Consider the following 22,663-nt stretch of genomic DNA (forward strand, 5'->3'; position numbering starts at 1 on the left):
GCTCAATTACACACATCTCTCTCAGAAACTGATGAGAATTTGAGTCATTTGTTTATGAGTAATGGAGAGAGTCATGTGTGTGCAGATGATCGGGGCACTGAAGCAGCTCTGCTACCTGGATGTGTCCAAAAACAATTTGGAGATGGTTGATGAGCAAATATCTGGCTGTGAAAACCTGCAGGATCTTCTGCTGTCCAACAACGCTTTGACGCAGCTGCCAGGGTCTATAGGTAAAACACACACCAAAATGCAGAGATGAGCTTAATGATTAGTATTCGTTAAAAGTGATCAGATGTCTTCTGGTTTGTCCTGCATGTCCTCCTAACAGCCTCAACTCTAATCTGCTTTGTAACAAATCAACAGGTTAGATGTGTAAAACGAATAGGAGGATTATGGGTAGAGCAGTAATACAATCTCATTACCTAATGAATGACCCAGTCGGACAGCCACTAATGAGGCGTGTTGAAGTGGCCAAGTCACACCGCCCTTGAGGCTCGCTGTGAAATAATACCTCCCAGCTCAACACTTAATGAAATCCAGTTTAGAGCTCAGAGAAAGGGCCACAGAGGTGCTCGACGTGAGCAAAAAGCAGAGTTTTTGCCTTTCATTGCAAAAGCTTTCCAAGAATCCAATGCACTTTTGGTGTCTTATGACATTTTTGATGCTTTTTGAGTTAGATTTAGCTATTATCTACCACAGACCAAACTTTGCATGAGAAGTAACTAGTTTTAAATACCAAGCGTCTGTAATCTGACCTCCATCTTTTAAGGAATTGTTCACCCAAAAATGAAAATTTACTCACTCTGAAACACAAAAGATATTTTGAAGAACTAAACAGTTATTGGTCCCAATTGACTTCCATAGTAGGGAAAGAGTAATACTATAGAAGTCAATAGGGGACCATCAACTGTTTGATTGCCAGCATTTTTCAAAATATCCTCTTTTATGTTTAACATAAGAAAGAAACTCAAACAGGTTTGGAACGACATGAGGGTGACTAAATGATGACAAATTTTTACATTTTGGGTGAACTATTCCTTTAATATTGTAAATCTGACCTGTTTCACCTTTGGTTTTGACCGTCTCGACTGTATTGAATAATTAACATTAAACCTCATAAATTTGATATTGTATGTGAAATTGTGTAAATTTCATCATGGCTAAAACTGTTTTTTAATGAATTATTCAACTCATTTTAATTACCAAAAACATAACGTTTAGCTGTCTCTTATAATTTTGTATTCAACCCTGGTGCTGCGTATTTTCACCTAAATAAATAAATTTAAATGTAAACAACTAAATCGTGGCACCCAAGAAGTAACGTCTTTGGGACCTTTTCTACAGTATTTCAGGAAATAATCTCATTCATTGCAGTGCTGACTGTATTTAAGTTCAACATTTCAACACTGTAATTTAAAGGAAAATAGATCTTCATATTCATATAACTTAATAAAATATTTCTTTCATTTATAGGAGTCAGTCTACTTCTGACTTCAAACCAACATTTGGTTATAAATTATTTCAAATTTTCAACCCTGTTACCCATACTAATGTGTGTGTGTTTTTTTTAAATTAAAATTATATAAATAAGTACATAAATATATAAATAAAAGATATAATGATACAGCAAAGTTATCTGTTCAGTAATGTTTATTTATTGTGTACGGCTAAAAATTTGCACCGTCATACTAATAAAGGTTTTAAACATAATAAGAGATCCAACATTTTGGTAACAGGGTTGCAAAATTAAGATGAAATAGCAACTAATACAGTTTTTATAATACTTTGACCTCCTAAACTTGACAGTCAACATTTTCTTACAGTTAAGCATCCCCTTTCACTGACCATATATTGAGAGAGGAGACGTTTAAGGGAACTTTTGCACCCTATCTTTGGAAAGTGCTGAATATGCGAGTGTTTCGTCTGTGAATCAATTTCTAATAAATTCTTCAAGATGGGCGAGATTGATGGTGTCATTGTCTAGATTGAAGTGGATATTGAACAGCCAGTTTCTGTCTGCATGGATAAATAGCCAATTGCAATACAAGCTCTCTCTCTCTCTTTTTTTCCCCCACAGGCTCACTGAAAAGACTGACCACTCTGAAGGTGGATGATAACCAGCTCATGTACCTGCCTGACACGATAGGAGGGTAAGTGAGCACCATTTTAAACAGAAACCTGATGAACTGCGCTTAAACCGTGACCCAGTTCTCTTTAACCCATGAGTATATTCACACCAAATTTGCATACTTTTTCATGTTTTCTGTGCTGATTGTGGTGTGAAATCTGCAGAAATTATTTAAATATTGTAAAATGTGTCAAAGTGAGCTGCAAGCTGTACATGATAGCTGAAAACATAGTCAAATAGGTCTGAGTGTCACATATTACCTCTCAAAACTCGTGATGCATTTCAACGAACCCCAGAGAAATAATACTTTTGCCCATGTGATATTATATTAAATAGTCAAGCAAATAATACATTAGCTTTAAATGATAACCAGAGCAAAAATTAGTTTGAGAGTGAATGAGCAGACTTGTAAGCCACTTCATGATACAGACAGAAGGCTTTGTAACGGGTTTGTGAATGAGGGAAGTACACGTCCATATGGGCTCACAAAGAGGGATTGCTTTGCTTTGTGTGTGTGTGAGAGAGAGAGAGAGAGAGAGAGAGAGAGAAAGAAACAGTCTGTGTTATCCATCAAAAAAGAAGCCAGCCGTTGTACCTCATTCTCGCCACCTCTTACTTTGAGCTTGTTTCCAAACATGCCGGTTATCCCTTATGTCAGATTAGGTTTCCTAGTCTGGGGTTAAGAAAATATGCCAAGAGGGATTATGAATATGTGATTGCGAGGATTCTGTTTTAATCCCAGCCTGGATTGTAAAGCACACTGATTAAGCATGATTAATTTTTCATTAGTACCAATGTCTTTTCCCATCACACTGATATGACTGCATTTTTTCCACTGTATAATGACTGTATAAGGAGTAAATATATATGTTTTTTTGTGTGTGTTTTGGAAGCAGGCCTTTGGTGGTTGTTTTTTGTTTTGTTTTTGTGTTTCATATTTTTGTTTTTTTTATTCTTGTTTTTTGTTTTTGTTTGTTTAGTATTCTGTTTGTTTCGTGTTTCATGTTTTTGTTCTTTTTTTTGGTTTGTGTTTTTGTTATTCTTGTTTTTGTTTTGTTTTGTTGTACTGGGGAAGTTTTATGTTATAAGTTATAAAAGACATTTGATTTTACACGAGCTTTTTGTATCATTTAGATTCTGAAACTGGCATTAAATTCATTTTAGATAAGTGAAGAAACCACAATAATTACTAATCTCTGAAATATGATGCGTAACGTGATTGATTAATGTCATTAAGTCATAATCAGTTGGATGTAGGTGTTATTTTCAGTTTAGCAGTGATCAGTGTCTTCCTCTTCATCATCTCCTGATCTCTCTCTCTCACACACACTTTTATGTCACATTTTGGCATAAAAAAAGTGTTTACTCTGTCAACCAATTCCATCAACAATTTATATTGGGGATTAAAAAATATCTATTTTGGTGTAGGACAGAATAAGCACTCAGTGAACACAGATACCTTAACAATGAATCTTAGCTTCTCGCTAAGTTTTCAGGGCTACTTCAGGACCAGGATTGAGATCCACTGGTTTAATGCAATCCGACACTTTTTGTTAGTTACTCCTTGCAGTGTTTGCAAAACTTTATAAACAGTTGCCCAACTGTTTGTTTCACAGAAATGAAAATCAGATTCAAAAACCGCTTATTCAGCCTTGGTCTTTTCATTGGTTTCATGATTTATTCAGCACACCTGCATGTTAGTCATACTAGAAAAACACGTTTGACGTCAGACTGTTAATAAACAAAGAATCAAGGTTGTTGATCGCAAAACCATCTGAATAGGGGCAAGTAGGGTTTGGTGTTTTAAAGAGGACACATGATTTCTTATATGATGCATTTATATGTTGCATCAGTAGGGAGCTGTTGAGTTTGAATAATTGTTAACAGCTTCGCATTTCACACGCATGTCTTTTTCTGTAGACTCACGACTCTTGATGAGCTCGACTGCAGCTTCAATGAGATCGAGGCGCTGCCGTCCACCATCGGCCAGTGTGTGAACCTGCGTACGTTTGCTGCAGACCACAACCTGCTCGCACAGATGCCTCCAGAGGTTAGTCTGGTCCTGGAATGATGTATTTATGACAACGTCAAATGCCGTTTAACTTCCATAATATCTTGTTTTTCAAAGTAAAACAGAATATTGTGTAGATAATAGTGGGATTTAAGTTTGATTTTAATAGCTATAACGTGCAATTTGTTGCAGTAGCTTTCTGATGTGTTTTTGTCAGTCTAATTCACAAAACAGATTGTTCTTAACAGATTTTTATTAGTGATTTAGACTGATTCGTCAAGAACTTTGCAAGTAAAACTTGTGCTGGATGATACAACATTTAAAACAATTTTTAATGGAGACATATTTATTTTGCTATTAAAAATAATGTGAAATCCTCCACAGATCTTTCTGGAAGCACAATAGTTAATTAGATATTGAGTTGTTTCATTGAAATGAACCAGCTGAAAAAAAAAAAAAACTATTCTCACTGCTGCTGTCAAAACGACTCCTACAGAATGGTTCAGTCTTGACCGAATCAATCCTGCAGTCTGATCAAAGTGTCCTCCTTGAGGCTGTGCATCTCGGTTGACCCTTCATGTGTATGTATGTGCATCTGACAGATGGGCAGTTTGAAGAACGTCACCGTTCTCTTCCTGCACTCAAACAAGCTGGAGACTCTACCGGAGGAGATGGGCGACATGCAGAAACTCAAGGTCATCAATCTCAGCGACAACAAGTATGTCCCTTGTGCTGCATACACGGCCAAAAATCATATAACACGCAAGTATACAACAACCTGCAGCGTATGATAAAGCATTACCAGCTGATTTCTACGAATCATTTAACTTTTATCCAAAATGACTACCTTTTTCAAGACATATTATTAAATCAAATTAGCACATTGTTTTGACCCAAGCATACAATTTTTTTTCTTTATAAATGTCAAACCAAATAAACCAACAGTTGGCACTCTTCATGTACGAAATCTTTCAACGACAAACGTTTCCAACCTGGCCACGCAGCTGGTGGCTGTGAGAGCCATTACTTTGACATTTTTTTTCAGAGAACCACTTAGACTCATTTGGCTGTGATTCAACAGGCTGGGAAATATAGCTCTATTTTCTGCTCCCTGTGCTGTATTTATCAGCCTTGATACACATTATACCAGACTCTTTCTCAATTTACTGTTGTTTTATTGGATCATGTCCCTTTTATTTTATTTCAGCATACTATCATCCTCACTTATTTCTTATGCGTCGTACAGTAATCTGGTTTCTGCTCTTTTTGTGCAGGTTGAAGAACCTTCCGTACAGCTTCACTAAACTCAACCAGATGACCGCAATGTGGCTTTCTGAAAACCAGGTGGGCAAAGTTCAGATACACAGGGCATAATATACAATCATGAGTGTGAAATAAACACCAGCAGAATGATCAGGACTGCAATGCAAACAGAGGGTTGTTTTTGACTCTGAAGGGGATTTGTTTTGGGGGTTTTTTGCGCTAATGACCAACTGAATGGTAACGATCTTGCTTATTACACAACTTCTTGGCTACTTTCTAAATAAGTAAATAAATGGATATTTTATTGTGTAGAACAGGGTTCCCACGCTCATCGACAAGCTGGAAATGTAAAATAGTTATTTAAAGGTGTGAACGAGTCATTTGAAATTGGTAAAATCTAACAAAGTTGTGAAAGTTTCTGTTATAATTATAATATAATATAATATAGGTAACACTTAAGGGATTCTGCCCAATTCTCAGTATTAACTAGTTGCTTATTACCATGCATACTTATTAATGTCTTATTCTGCATGACTGTATTTTAAATCCCTTAGTCTCTACCCCATACCTAAATGTAACTGACCATAATATAATATTATATATATGGAATTAATAATGGAATTAATGCATTATTATTAAAATAATAGAACTATTCAAATAATTTAAACTAATTAATGAAATAAATAAAATAATTAATGCTATTAAAAGAAATTAATTTAGCTCTAATCGAAATTTAAAATGCTTAAAAAAATTAATCTAACTGAAATGCTTTGGAATCACAAAATGAATTGATTAATTGATATATCAATGCACCCACTATCTGTTAATTAAAAAATAATTACATAATTACAGCATAAATACCATTAATATCTCAGCATGAATATTAAAAGATATATAATATCTTATGTTGTACAGCGGATGACGTTGAGTTAAAAAGATTGCTCAGAAATATCTTTTTTTTTTTTTTTCAGTTAATATATTATGTAATATATTAAACTATTTCTAATAAATGCTTTTCTAGTAATCAAAAACAATTGGAAAAGAAATTCATTAATCAGAATTGTGAGGAAAAGAGTGCTATAAGACTTGAAACTAGCAGCTATGAAAGAAATTGGTTGCCTGGGAAAGCTGTCAATTATATTTTAGCCGTGTGTATAAATAAATATTTCATTTCAGAGATCCGCGCAATAAATTTCCATATTTCACAGCATCACAATAATCTCATACACAGTCACTTCCCAGAAATACACTTGGAAAGCTTGTCCTTTAGCGGGGTCTGTGCTGTTGGCAGAGTGATTTGATGTTCCCATCAGCAGAGCTCAGAGTGTGTGTGGGTGATCTGTAATTGAAAGCCTGAGTGATTGTCGCAAGTGGCCATCAAGCCTGTGACTAATGCTTATTGAATATAACAATCACCTCCACACCCACACGCGCCATCAGCCCACCTCTGAGGTTCAACACAGCACAGAGTTTATCTTAAGATATGATATTAATTAAAGAAATAGTTCACTCTAAAAATTCTCTCATTCTCCTTTCATTACAAACCTGTATGGCTTTAATGCTCACAAGCGCTGAGCCAGATTGCGGTCAAATCTGCATTGTTGTGATATTTGCTCTCAAGGAAGCAATAACTGAAGCTAATTCAGCTGAATGCATGAGAACAGCGCCGCTATGAAATAATAAAACACTGGTAGCGCATCTAATCAGCGTGAGCCATATGGTAAGGGACTGCCAAAATCCTCTGTGAAACAACCGCTCTGCAAGGGTTTCTCAGCTGGAATATCGACAGCTGATGAAGATTGCACTGCGAGATGGTGGCACGCTGTTCTTTATTGATTGTAATGTGTGGTTTTATAAAGCTGCATTTGATTAAAGATGAGACGAGTTTAAAGCCAGAGCCGCATGGCCTGAATCTGTAATAAGAGCGGTCCAGACTGGCAGAGTCCTCATGCTGTGTGTGTGAGATGGGAAATGTCGTACTCAAGGCATCTGATCAAAGTTTGCCAATCACTGATCCTGTGTTTTATTTTTTGTCTTTCTCCAGTCGAAGCCCCTCATTCCCCTGCAGAAAGAGGAGAATCCGGAGACACACAAGACTGTACTTACCAACTACATGTTCCCTCAGCAGACCAGAACTGAGGACTGTGAGTATCTAGTCATGCAGAACCTGCAGCTGTCGCACCCTCCTGTCACTAGAGCTGTTTGAATATATGCCTTTTATCGGAATTAAATCAAGATATACTTGCATTAAGTCAAGTAATCGATAAATAGATTACAATTTAAATTAAATGAACTCTTTTCTATTTGAATATATTTTAAAATGTAATTTATTCCTGTGATGCAAAGCTGAATTTTCAGCATCGTTACTCCAGTCTTCAGTGTCACATGATCCTTCAGAAATTATTCTAATGAAAAAAAAAATAATCTTACTGATCCCAAATTTTAAAATGTATTTTATATATTCAGTATAAAACAGATATTGCAGTCAGTAATTTTTAAATATATTTATTTTTGCTTTCTGACACAATAAATATTTATTAGATTACATAATAAAATGTGTATTTTTTATTTTTATTATTATTATTATTATTATTGACATTTTAATGATAGCAAATAAGATGTTCTGGCTGAATTTTATTGAAATTTGGAACCAAATATTGGAAGTTCACTCTTAATGTCTTTCTCAAACTTGTCATTAGAAAATTTTATATATGTGTATATATTAGTGCTGTCAAACGATTAATCGCGATTAATCGCATCCAAAATAAAAGTTTTTGTTTAAATAGTATGTGTGTGTGTGTGTGTGTACTGTGTATATTTATTATGTATATACAAACACATACCCATTCATGTATATATTTAAGAAAAATATTATGTTTATATATTTATATATAATATAAATTATATGAATATAAATATATACTTGTAAATACATGTAAATATTTTCAAAATATATTGTATGTGTGTGTATTTATATATACATAATAAATATACACATTACACACAGATATATTATGTAAATAATAACTTTTTGGATGCAATTAATCGTTTGACAGCACTAGTGTGTGTGTGTGTATATACAGTATATATGTATGTGCGTGTTTATATAAATATAAACACATACACACACACACACATGCACACACATGCATATATGTGTGTGTGTGTGTATATATGTGTGTGTATGTATGTATATATATATGTGTGTATATATATATATATATATATATACACATACATACACACACATACACACACATACACATATATATATATATATATATATATATATATATATATATATATATATATATATATATATATATATACATATATATACATATATACATATATACATATATATATACATATATACATATATACATGCATGCATGCATGCATACACACACACACACACACATGTTCGTTTTGTGAAAAGTGGGGACATCCCATAGGCGTAATGGTTTTTATAGTGTACTTACTGTATGTGCTATTGCCTACACCTAAACCTACCCCTTACATGAGACTGTGCATTTAAACTTTCCCCAAAAAACTCATTCTGAGTGATTTATAAGCGTTTTGAAAAGTGGGGACATGGGTCAATGTCCTGAGATGTCACCTTCACCTTGTAATACCTATGTCATACCTTTGTCATTATACAAATCTATGTCCTGACTTTTCACAAAACGCACACACACACACATACTAGTGCACATACTATATATTTATATATATATATATTTATATTTATATTTATATATATATATATATATATATATATATATATATATATATATATATATAATTTATTTATTTATTTTTAAAGCTTCAAGCTGTGAAATCAACTTAAAACCAATCAAAATGGTTGCGGTGCTTTATTTGGCATTTTGCAAGTGAATGTAATGTAGAAACAAAAACAAAACAACCACAAATTTGGATCCATTTTGCAATTGTGGTAGCACTTTACAATAAAGTTTAATTTGTTAACTTTAGTTAACTACATTAGATAACATGAACTAACAACGAAAAATACTTCTAAATCATTTATTAATCTAATTCTAATCAAAGTTGTATTTGTCAATATTATTTAATGGACCTGACCAAGCATTAACTAAAAATGAATAATGAGTTGTATTTATAAGAGTTATATTTGCATTAACTAATGGGACCATAGTGTACAGTGTTACAGCAATGGTAAGCACTGACATTGAAACAAGAAACTAATTTTAAATGTTTCAGAGTAGAATTTCCAATTTTTCATTTCAATTTTTACAGTAATTGTGACAATTTAAATGCAGCATCAGCAGTCAGCTAACCTAACAATCTCAAAATGGCTAAATACTGACCAGTTAATATATTGGTGTATCACTAAAATCAGTGCACCTCTGTGTGAAATATATAGTTTTATAGACATTCGAACCAGAGGTCGTTCATGTCGCTGTTTTCTCTCAGTGAGACTTGAGTCTGCCAGTGTTTCTGGGAGTTTCGTTGTGCAAATCGCAAATGGGCGGCTCGCTGGATTCCAGAGAGGGAAGAGATTAATAAGTCTTAACCTGTTTCCTAGCAACCTCACTCTAAACTCTTCAGAAGGCAAACGCACTGGCTCTGCGGCTCTCTGGAGTCCGCTTCAGTTTGTTAGCATGATTGAGCTTTAGAAATGGTCTGAAGTCCTTGCCTACATGACAAAGCGCTCTCCTGAACCCAGACGTCTTGCTAAATGGGAACGCAACACAAATAAGAATTGACGTGAAGTCTGTGCCGCCCACCGAGCTCAAGCTCATGCAGTTTAGTTCAAGTTTTTGCTATTTGTTAATCCACATAGTTGAGAGAGACTGCATTAGCGTTTTAATGATTTGATCGAACTGAATCACTGAAATGAATAAAACAAACTCCACACAGGATTTGCTCTGAGGTCCTTGAGCCCATCATCCAGCGATGGCAGTGCTGTTGTTTTGATTGTTTGGTAATGGTTTCCTGGCTTCTCTCTCTCACAGATTTGCCCAACTCAGACAGCGAGAGCTTTAACCCGTCTCTATGGGAGGAGCAGCGCAAGCAGCGGGCGCAAGTGGCGTTCGAGTGTGACGAGGACAAGGATGAGAGAGAAACGCCCCCGCGGGTCAGTTCCCACCGTCCGCTTCTGTCCAGGGTGCACTCTCGATTTTCTCTTTCCCTTTGTGCATGTCCTGCACCATCATATCACCCATCTCACCCCCTTGTTGTTTTGTTCTGTGCTAACCAGGCATTGCACACTTTAATTTTTCTGAAATGGTACTGTAGGCCACAAAATCCCAGGCATTTGAAACATACGGAGTATGATTTTGGAGCAGTGTGATTTCATTGCGGATGGAGCTAACTTGCACATCTTGGGAACAAAAAAAACAAATAATTATCAAAATGTCCTTGCAGTTAGTTGATTGGTACAGGTTTAGCATGTAAGAGATGCTGTTTTTTGCAAATGACATACAGCAAGTTAAACACTATAAAACATTTCTGTCATTGTTTACTCACCCTCATGTAATTTCAAATCCTTATGACTTTCATTGTTCTCTGAAACACGAAAGGAGATAATTTGTGACAATTTTTCATGCTGTTATTATTAATGAGCTTTGAATGGATGCTATAACGAAAACTATTAAAAATTGATTTTATTGAAATTAAGCTAAAATAAAATATGAAAATTAGAAATGTTGAAATTTCAGTTGCAACTAACTGAAATTAAGTTCAAGAAATGAAATTGAAAGGTAATTATATTATGAATTTACTATATATATATATATATATATATATATATATATATATATATACATACATACATACATACATACATACATACATACATACATACATACATACATACATACATACATACATATACACACACTACTGTATATGTATTCTATAATATATTTAAAATAATAATAATAATAAATCTGGCAACACTATTAATTCGTCAAGGGGAACTAAAGCAGATGTCAGGATTTTCTGTAAATAACGGCTTAAATTTCTGTTCATCATCACATAAACCACATTTATGGTAGTCCTGTGGTGCTTTTTAAAAGCTTTACTTTACAATCATTATAACTGTATGACAAAGAGTGACCGGCACAGTTCAGAATTTCTCATCGTGCTCCACAGAAGGAAGTCATTCATACAGGTTTGAAGCGACATGAGAGTTAGTAAATGATGACAGAATTGTCATTTTTGGGGGGAAATTATTTCTCAATTCCTTGTGGCAGCTTGAGGTAAAGCGGTTTCAGTGGAACAGTATCACCTGGTTTGTCAGCATGTCATAGCCTGCGCTTCACTGCATTGCAGTGGAAATCTCATTAAAACTCGAACCCTGACATGACTCCTGTCAGAAAGCGAAATGGAAGCCTTCACTGTCTCAGGAGCCCTCGTGCGTACAACGTCAACCTTATTTCTTCCTTCCACCCCTCATCTCGCTGATATTACATACTCGGTATCTCGTTCCCTCCCTCTCGCGTCCTGTCTTGCACCCCTGATTACTCAATATGGCGGTTTGGCTTGTCTGCTGTGCCAGGAACGCATGCAGGCTCCCAAGCTGTCTGACTGAGCATCACTATCGGCTCTCAGAGCGCCAGTGTGGCCCTGTCTGGTCCTTCGAGAGCAGCCCTCCTTGTTGTGGGTGTTGTAAAAAGCTCACCAACACCTTTTGAAATGAAACTGTATCTGTGTTTGGCCAGGGGTTCAGCGACCCTCTCTAAAAACTGGCCTGTATTTCCACTGACACTGATGTCACTGCAAATGTTGCTACATAATCTGCCCATGAATTAAGTTTGATATAATTTATTTTATCAATATAAATTACAACGGGGCTAAAGGCCCACCTTAAGAAAAAATGTGCTATTCACTGCGCCTGAAATGTATAATTACAGAAAAAATATATATACATTGTTTTGAACATTAATGGAGCAACAGATTTTGTGTGAAAATAAATCATTCAAGTTGTTGATTTTATTTAAAAATCTTATAAATGTTTTACCCCACACACGGTATTGATACAAATACTTCAGCTAAAATAATTTTTTTAAATAATGTCTTAAGTTAATACTTGTTCAAAACAATCACTTTGGCAAAGTTTGTACTATTTTCTGCTTATTTTGAAAAATAAAATAATACATTTTGTTAAATATACTGTCATTAAAATGTTAATATAAAAAATATATTTTAAAATACAGAAACAAAATCATTTTAATAAGTAAAGATTCTGAAAGTATTGAAGGAGATCCGATAATAATTGAATATATATTTACAGTAGTAACAACAAATGATATTTTATTTTATTATATGATATGATTAATATCATGTTTTAAATATGATGGTTTCATTCTAAACATGGTGATCATCTCTAATGTGGACACCCTACATATGATATTTACCATCTGAATCTAACCATGTCATGTCAACAAATGGAAAAGTCTATTAATTATCATGTTAATTACTGTGCGCCTTTAGCCCCAACAGCAGGGGAGCTTTTTACCCCAAATACCATACTTTTACATATTCTTTCATTATTCAAAAACTGTTGCTTTAATTGTCTTAAAACTGAAAATCATAAAGAAGGCCTTTGTCTCAAAATATAGGCATTAATTTTAGCGATTCTCATTTGCTACTTAAATGTACAACATTTTAAAAACCATAAAATATTAGATCAAGTAAGCACAGAATCAACTTCGCGCTGCTGCGCGCGATCGCGTCAAAGATCAGACAAATATACATGTGCATCTTGAAAAGGGAATGTTTTGGAAAGTGCTACACCACGTTTTTGTGCCATCTAGTGATTTAGATGAAAATAATATCAAAGGCGCCTTTTACCCCGGGCCACCTTTAGCCCCATTGTACCCTATATGTGTGTGTGTGTGTGTGTGTGTGTGTGTGTGTGTGCGGTTTTGTGACAAATGAGGACATACATTTGTATAATGACATTGGTATGACAGGTATTACAAGGAGAAGGTGACTTTTCAGGACATTACCCCATGTCCCCACTTTTCAAAACGTTTATAAATCACACAGGGTGTATTCAATATGGGTGTATTGAAAATCTGAAATAGCACGAAGTTCCCTGTAAGGGGTAGGTTTAGGTGTAGGACAATAGCACATACAGTTTGTACAGTATAAAAACCATTACGCCTATGGGATCTCCCCACTTTTCACAAAAACGAACGTGTGTGTGTGTGTGTGTGTGTGTGTGTGTATGTATATGTATGTATATATATATATCTCTCTCTGTCTGTCCATTCATTCATTCATTCATATTTATAATATTCTTATCTATTTTTATTCATATTATTTATATATACAATGTTTTATTTTAGAATTTTGGAAGAGAATTTGGAATTTTAAATGAATTAGTTGTATTATGAGTAATGTAAAAAAACACCATGTTTATATATAATATGAATATAAATGTAATAATAAATCAGATTTACCTTTAATCTTTCTTTTAATTTATCATTTATTACAGATACTATTAAGTTCCTTTAGTAAAATCAACTGCGTCTTTGTATTTACAGGAGGGCAATCTGAAGCGATACCCCACACCGTATCCTGATGAACTGAAGAACATGGTGAAAACAGCTCAGTCTGTGGCTCACAGACTCAAAGAGGATGAGTCCGGGGACGAGGCAGGAAAAGAGACCAGGGGCAGCGAGAGGAACCATATCGGAGTGCAGGATGTTGGCGTGAAGGTTAGATTTTTAAATGATTATTATATTGTTCTGTTGATTGTGTAAAGAAGTGAATCCTGGCACAGATTTTGGAATAACCCTGAATTTCTTGTGTGTCAGGTGATTGAAAGTCCCTGCACTAATGGCAAAGCTGTTGCCAACAGTCATCAAAATTACGAGCCAATAGATTCATTAGACAACCACAGCATTGAAAGGATCCCTCTCAAGACCTCCAACAACATGAGAACTATGGTGAACCATGATGATACGCTTGAGGTACGGCATCAAAGTGTCAATCATTTACTCATTCTAGTGTAAAAAACTAACCACAATTTTACATATAGCTTCAGAAGAATACAGAGTTAAGTCTTCACTTGTACTGTAGCCATTGGATTACACTCATTTGTCACAGTATACTATGTACATTTTTTCCGGCTCAGGCTTTAAAATTGGATGCAATAAATTAAATTAGCCACTGTCACATATTATTCTCTTACTGTGAGTGGATGTGAAGTTCTTGTCAGGACACATTCGCTCATTTTGTATTATGTGTGATTTAATGATGTCAAGACATGCTGTATCATCACAGGGTACATCATTTAAACAAATGAATATGAAAATGAGTTCAGTTTACCACTGTAGAAGCAGGAGGAAAATTGGAGTATTAAATTAAATTTAAGCTTTTGATGTGATATGGTTGTGTGGTCAGGACTCAGAGGAGCTGTCGTCTGAGGAGGAGGAAATGAAGATAGCCGAGATGAGACCTCCACTCATTGAAATTTCCATTAACCAGCCCAAAGTAGTGGCCCTCAGCAAGGACAAAAAAGGTAAAGTGATACTTGCCTTACTCTCTCACTTTGCTTAATATCAATTGATAATTCTCTCATTAACGTGGATAATTGTTACTCAAATGTTTCTCAAAATAGGGTGTGTAATAGAACTGTAGAAATTAACACACACATGCAAGTGATGTTTTCCCTGTCTGGTGTTGTAGATGATGGGAAGGATGCAGACTCTTTGCTGGATGAGACCGTGGCCAACAGTAACCAGAACAACAGCAACTGCTCTTCACCCTCACGCATGTCTGATTCAGTGTCCTTGACCACAGACAGCAGTCAGGACAACTCCCTCTGCACCCCAGAGAGAGAGTCAAAGATGCCTCTGGTCCCCAAGAATGGGTACGAACGCACAGAACACACAAAAATGTATGTAGTAATGAACAGCAGTTTAACTAGATGTTTCTCTGTGGAAAAGAACTAAAATGCAATGCAGCGGCTTCTACAAAAGGACTTGCGTCGCCAAATAGTCACAAAAGTCCAGAGTTATTTTTGTTAATGAAAACTATGATGAAAATATTCGTTGATGAGCTTTTTCCCCATGACTTGCGTATTTCATGTGTGCGGTTGCCAGATATCAAGAGTTCAAATCCCCAAATTAGAGCTTCTCTGTTAAAAGGACACATTTTCTGCCCAGTGTTTAGCTGAATTTTTGCAATCTGGCAACCAAGCACACGCACTCGCTCTTCATTAAGGAAGCGCCAACGATGATCTGAAAACATGACAAACAAGTAAGCTGGAGTTTAGCACCCTCCATGTGAGATGTTCGGCTTAAATGAAAGTGTCATTCAGCCAGTCTGTGCTCTGTCATGAGATCTCGACTGTTTTGTTTGTGATTGTGGTTGCTGAATAAATGCACCTACTCAACTACTGTTGTTTTAATAGAGAAATATTACTAATAGGCATATAATACTTAGCAGTTTTTATAATGTAGACAGAGAGAGTGCATATGTAAGTCTTTGATATTAATTTATATATTAAATAGCCTATAATAAATCAGTACACTAGATGAGGTAAAATAAACCATGTGAATGAGTTCACATTCTGTTGGTTTGTGGTTATTGGTGAAAGTGTAATACCTGAAATATGAAAATAAATTTCTTAAAATGACAACAATCATTGCGAAAAATTTTGGAGTTTAACCATTATACAGCATGACAAAAATGTAAAGTTTTGATCATCAAAGTTTTCATTGACTAAACCTAGACTAAAATTCTCAGACATTTAGTCAACTAAAACTTGACTAAACAAAAAACAGGACAAGGTTGACTAAATATGATAATAACTAAAAGGTATATTTGACACAGGACTAAGAATAATTTAAAAGACTAAGACTAAATTAAAAATGGCTGACAAAATTAATGTCTGACAGATTTTGCTGGAGTCTTTCTCTAACTTGATTTGATTCCCTCAAACTCAGACAAGAGGATGAAAACCTCAACCAGCTGAAGCAAATGGCCCCTCTACTCCAGAACTGCAATGGCTCTGAGACGTCCCTACAGACCATCCTGAAGAACCAGCAGAGCTATGAATGCAAGGCAGACCAGATGGCCGACTACAGTCTCTCTATGGAGGAGAGGCTTGCCCTCATTGAAAAGGGCATAAACAACGGCGTGGCAGAACAGTACAGCAAGTGGGATCAGATCAACATGAACGTGGCCAAATTCCCACCTGACAACATGGTGTCGTATGAGGAGCTGGAAAGGACCAAAAGTCCCTCAGCCAAGGAATCCATGTCAAGCAACAACAATGCCATGGTTTCACTCGAGAACCTTGAGAATGGCAATCGGATTCAGAAAACCCAGTCTGGGGAGAATTTTAATGGCCGAACGGATCAAGTTCCCTTGCGGTATGAGTCGACGAGGACCGTCTCCACAGGTGTAACGGCTTTAAGCGACATGAGTCTTTCTCGTAGCACAGAGGAACTCACGCCAGAAAAGAAATGTCCACCGGCCCCAGTAGTGAAATCTCAGAGCATTGCCAACATGGATGGCGGAGGAATGAAGCTATACTCCATCGAGGGAGAAAGCCCCCCTTACGAAGTGGCTTGCGCAACCAGAACGTCTATAAGCGGCGCTCAAGGCCAGAGTATTGTCCGCTCCAAATCCGCCTCTTTGCTAAACGACCAGCCATTGCAGATCTACCCTGGTTCCTCTGCGTCATCCTCTGACCTCTTGTCCAGCTCCAAACCTCCGATTAGCAGTGCCCGCTACCCCACTGGCCCCCCTCCGCAGTACAACATCCAGTACGCCAGTAGCACTGTGCCCAAAGACAACTTGTGGAGCCAACGTACCCCCGTACCTCCCGAGCAGCCCTACCTCCCACCACAGCACTCCCTCGCCAACACCAACTACTCCAACCGCAACAACGCCCCCCCATATCCCCAGCCCCAACAGCGTGGCCCGCCCAAGACCCCGGACATGTGGGCCAAGGAAAGGATGCTGCCACCTGTTGGCCAGCGTGGCACCTTGCAGAGACAAGGTAGTGGAGCCTCTGGCAGCCCCATGTGCATGCCGGACCCACGTCGCATGCCAGGAATGGAAGGAGAGTACATGACCTACCGAGACATTCATGCAGCAGGCCGTGGGCCTCTGCAGATGAGTCAGGCACTCCATAGACCCTTGTCCGCCCGCACGTACAGCATGGACGGACCCAACGCTCCCCGGCCGCAGAGTGCACGGCCCCCACCTCACGAGCTTCCGGAGAGGACCATGTCCGTCAGCGACTTCAACTACCAGCACGGCAGCCCCAGCAAGAGACCCAGCATGAGGGTGAAGTCAGAGCACTCGTTGCTGGACGGGCCAGTCAGCGGAGGTGGCAGGGTTCCCGCAGACTGGAGGGATCAGGTCATGAGACACATCGAAGCCAAGAAGATGGAGAAGGTATGGTTGTTACAATGTTTGTCTTTCTAGTTTTGCATTGCATTTACACAAATAACTGCTTCTGACTGGTCCATCTCTGAGGATTGTGCCAATGTAGTTTACAATCAGAGATTTAAAAAAAAAACTTTAAAATAGTATTATATTTATTATAAAATATTATATTTAAAAACTTTAAATATAATATTTTTGTTTGATATTGACAGCTGTTTGGGGATATATTACATGTTACAAATGTTGTATTTTTTGGACCAGTTTTAAACTTTTATTACATTTTTGTTCCTGAAATACACCCTTCTTTTGGGATCAGATTAATCCAGTTTTTTCTGGATCAAAAGTATCCCAAATTTACGAAAACGTTTTGAACAACACAAACCAAGATTGGATTTGGTGATCTAATCCGAATTCAGAATCCTTTTTTTTATTTTTATTTTATTTTATTTTATTTTTTTGGAACAACCTATTTTCAAGATTTGATCCAATCCGATGGCCAAAATCTGATCAAATTACTTTTAAACAACTGGCCCCTGGAGTTAGAGGTTTGTTCAAATCCATAACTCTGAGTATTAAACTTCGTTGTGTACTATCTGCACTAGACATGAATGATACTTCCACGTAGGGCTGGGCGATATATCGCATGCGATTTGTCATGTATAGCGCTAAATCTCCATCACCTGCTTTCAAATTGAGCGGCATTTAATACACAGAGCCGTAGATCACTGACAAGCTACGCAATATCGCATTCATTATTGAAGGCAATTCATCTGCGATATTGTGTAGCTTGTCAGTGATCTACGGCTCGGTGTATTAAATGCCGCTCCATTTGAAAGCAGGTGATGGAGATTTAGCGCTAATCATGGAACCGGCTTTACTGACGAGATGCGCATGATCATCGCGTTCGATATATCTCCCGTACTACTACTTTGTAATCGATTGAACTTGCAAAGTCCTTCAGGTGCTGGAATGGTCAACTCTGGTCCTGGAGGGCCACTATCCTGTAGAGTTTAGTGTCATCCCTAATCATATACACTTGAAAAATCCATCCCATGTCTTCAGGATTGCTTGAAAATGTACAGGCAGGTATGTTTTATTTGGGATAGAGCTAAACTCTGCCAGACCAAAGTTTTCATTACTGGTTTAGTGCAGGGGTCTCCAAACTTGGTCCTGGAGGGCCGGTGTCCTGCAGAGTTTAGCTCCAACACACCTGCCTGGACGTTTCTAGTATGCCTAGTAAGACCTTGATTAGCTGGTTCAGGTGTGTTTAATTAGGGTTGGAGCTAAACTCTGCAGGACACCGGCCCTCCAGGACCAAGTTTGGAGACCCGTGGTCTAGTGGGATTATATAATTTAGACCAGGGGTGTCCAAAGCTGTTCCTGGAGGCCACTGTCCTGCAGAGTTTAGCTCCAGTCTTAATTAAATACACCTGATCCAGCTAATCAAGGTCCTTTTGAAGTGCTAAAAATGTCCAGAGCAGGTGTGTTGGAGCTAAACTCTGCAGGACAGTGACTCTCCAGGAGCAGGATTGAACTCCCCTGGATTAGACTTACATTGACAAAGACACACAAACCAAATCTAGTGTTCAGAATGTCATAGTGCAGCAGTAGAGTTTAGCTTCAGCCTTAATCAAACACCTCTGAACCAACTAATCAAGGTGTTCAGGATTACTTTAAAAAGCAGGCAGGTGTGTTGGAGCAGGGTGTTTGGCTACCCCATTGAGATTCGAGGATGGGCTTTTTTAATTTGGACTAGCAATCAACAACATAGTAGGGTGCTAAAAAAACACTCAAGGTGCGGCCAAAATCACATTCTGTCAGAGTAGGTACTATAGTTGATAAGGAATGAACTTAATGACTGTTTAAAAAAAAAAAAAAAAAAAGATTTTCTGGACGTAATAGGTCATCTTGGTACTTTTTGCTTACTGTTTTATAAATACTGTGAATTCGGAGCATATTGCTCTTTTGACTAACTGTTTTCACCTAATATATAGTAGAAAAGTAGGCATAATCGGACACAGGGTTATACCACCTTAGCAAACACATAGCAACAACCTGGCAACCACTCACAACCTCTTGGCATCATAGTGGCAAGTTTTGCATGGCCACTCACAGTCTAGTTTCTGGACCTCACCTCTGAAATAACACGCTCCAGCATTAACTGCATGTATATGGTATTGTTTATTTTCTCTCCTCATAAAAACGCTCCTTGCACAGTATTTTTCTGCATGTTTATATGTGGACATTAACACATTAACCTCCTCTAACCCTTGCATGTTTCAGAGTGTGCTCGTGGTTACTGCATGCTCACATATGTCATCATTAATTGCATGTGTGTTTGTGTGCATGTGTTGTGTTGTCATGTGTTCAGAGCGCTCTCTCTCGGTCTTTGGCTACTCTCATTGGCAGTCAGAGCTCTCTGGCCTTTAGCGCTCTAGACGGATGGCAGATTGGAGCTCATGGGCCCAGCGTGAGTATCGCCCCACTGAGACCTCACCTCCCCAAACTCCCAGAGGCACAGTGGAGTCCCTCTCAGTTCCCAAAGGGTCATCCTCTCTGCTTGCTGTTTAATCTGGGTTTTCCCAGCAAACTGAGATGCATTTGTTACTTAACAATATCTGTACAAGCTGAATTTGTTGGGTGTTTCCCAACCCTTTTCATGGGGGCACACAAACAGTACATGTTATTCAAACAAACAAACCTTGACCTGAAAACAAATGGGTCAGATAAGAACATCTGATTTGCAATTCTTATGTTGTTCCAAACCTGTACAGCTAACTTTCTGTCATGAAATACAAAATAAGATGTTTAGCAGAATGTCCAAGCTGCTGTTTTCCATACAGTTCTGCAAAAACTGGCTCTTGAATAGTCAACAAATGGTCTCTAAGCAGCAAGCATTGGACAGAATGGCCCTTATGGAGCTCAAGACCCCCACCCCAAATGCACCCTTCTCAGTTTATATCCAGTGTCGGCTGGTTTGCACAATTGCTGTGTTTCTTTGGGTTGTCCAAGTAATAGGAGATTAAGAACATTCCTAACCACTAAACCATATACACTAAAGTCCTGGAAACAAACACTCTTTTCATTCTGTCTGTGTGCTTGAAAGCACAAGCTGCACTTTTAGCTGAAAGGCTCATGAAATCTGTTAAGGAAATTTGTATGCAAATATTTTATGAAATATGACTACATTTTTGTAGTATTGACTCAGTGAACATAATGGCTGATCCACCTAGCTGATTAGAGAACTGAAAGTAAACCTTCCTGTTGGTTGAAATGACAAAGAACTGGAACATTAATCTTCACAAGCTTATGAAATATTTTGGGAATTCCGCATTTATGGGAAATGGCTGCAGTTCCGGGGCCCAATCACAAGTGACGTCCAGCCTGTTTCCAGATAGAGTCTTTGTTAGAAAATGTATGTGCTCATTGTTTCACCTTCGGTTTCACTCCGGAGTGTTTTTAATCTAATCTAATTCTTATGTAGCTGTATGTTTTAATGCTGTAGTCGTCCACTGTAGTTAGAAATACTCAAAATACAACCCATAATGGCTAAATAAGCATCATCAAATACGGTACACCTTTTCCCTGAGCTTGTTGAGACATTTTGTGCTGTTTCCCTGCAGGACGATGTCTTCAGTCCTCACGGACAACAGGGCTACCATATCGACACTCTGAGAAAAGTAAGTGCTGAATGTATTTGAAAACGTAGAATTGTATCAGTGTTACTTGGTTTATCGAATGCGATGACATTCAGATGTTTTTAAGCGTGTTGCACACACGATGAATGCATTATGTGGTGATGTTCACGAATAACATTTAAACCCTTGATGAATTCCAGCTTGTATAGGTATATTGTGTTTAATGTGCTAATGAACCGGATTGAGATTCTAACCCAGTGGGGAAGCCTGACTCTAGCATTGATTAATTAGCTCTAATTAACAAGCACTGCTTTAAAGAATCATCAGACGTGTTCTAATGATAGCTGAGCTTTCTAGCACATTAAAATGTGATCACCACTGACTGCAATAAACACATGAAAGAGGGCCAAAATGACCATTTAGAAATCTTGTAATTTAACTGGCTAGAAATAATTCTTACAAGCTTTATACATTCTTTAACATAATTTATTGGACTGTCCCGCTTTTAACATATGTAGAAAACTCTTTTATGAACTCACTTAAAGAGTTTAGTATAATTTTGCCAGAAAAAGTTTTAGAATTTTTATCATATGCTAATGTAAAAAAGTCTTGTGTAATATAACTTGTTTGTTTGCTGGTTTTTATTGTATTTGTTATACTTGTATTGTTTTTTTTTTTTAATTGTTTTTGCCATGAAAATAGCCTAAGATGCTGACATGGCATTAAATAAAAAATATACTACTACTTTATACATTCTTTTTAAATAAGTTTGTATTTTTGTATTTATATATATATTTTTTTTTTGCATATTATCGTCTTTGTCTCTCTGCACCTGTAATAAAAAACCATAAAGATGCATCTTGATTTTGTTCATGTTATAAATTTACTAACCACTTGGTAAAATTGTATTTTTGCAGTTTTGTTGTGTGCTGTTTGTACTTGGTGCATGACTTTCAGACCTTGTAAAAATGCAATTTGTTTCATTACTCTCTTAGTCTCTCTGGAAAAAACAAACATTTAAGTGAGGTGGGCTAATTAGAAATAAAGCTCTAATTAGAATTAAAGGTCTTAAACCATAATGCTTCATTAGTCAACAAGGATTTCTTGTTCTTCTGGGGTCCGTTCTTCGTACGTCGTTAACTCAGTTAGCTGGATTTGATTGTTGACGATTTTGCTTGACCTTGGATCATTTGGTTCTTCGAAACTCATCCTGGACTTGCTGTCATA

General features: G+C 37.0%; 1 protein-coding gene across 4 annotated transcripts in view; it reads left to right on the plus strand.

Annotated features, from left to right (window-relative positions):
* The window catches only part of erbin (erbb2 interacting protein), an 84,085-nt gene that overhangs the window by 55,976 nt on the left and 5,446 nt on the right, over positions 1-22,663 (plus strand). The window contains exons 9-22 of one of the 4 annotated variants that reach the window (XM_058790179.1): positions 86-230; positions 2,078-2,150; positions 4,049-4,178; positions 4,742-4,857; positions 5,414-5,483; positions 7,447-7,546; positions 10,397-10,518; positions 13,937-14,110; positions 14,210-14,365; positions 14,799-14,916; positions 15,084-15,294; positions 16,346-17,807; positions 20,170-20,268; positions 21,422-21,478. In XM_058790179.1, coding sequence (XP_058646162.1) covers positions 86-230; positions 2,078-2,150; positions 4,049-4,178; positions 4,742-4,857; positions 5,414-5,483; positions 7,447-7,546; positions 10,397-10,518; positions 13,937-14,110; positions 14,210-14,365; positions 14,799-14,916; positions 15,084-15,294; positions 16,346-17,807; positions 20,170-20,268; positions 21,422-21,478 — 3,033 coding nt within the window. The remainder of the gene's footprint in view (positions 1-85; positions 231-2,077; positions 2,151-4,048; positions 4,179-4,741; positions 4,858-5,413; positions 5,484-7,446; positions 7,547-10,396; positions 10,519-13,936; positions 14,111-14,209; positions 14,366-14,798; positions 14,917-15,083; positions 15,295-16,345; positions 17,808-20,169; positions 20,269-21,421; positions 21,479-22,663) is intronic. The other 3 variants (XM_058790180.1, XM_058790181.1, XM_058790182.1) reach the window with 3 other exon arrangements.

This window comes from Onychostoma macrolepis, chromosome 10 (assembly GCF_012432095.1).
Source record: "Onychostoma macrolepis isolate SWU-2019 chromosome 10, ASM1243209v1, whole genome shotgun sequence".
Lineage (NCBI taxonomy): Eukaryota > Metazoa > Chordata > Actinopteri > Cypriniformes > Cyprinidae > Onychostoma > Onychostoma macrolepis.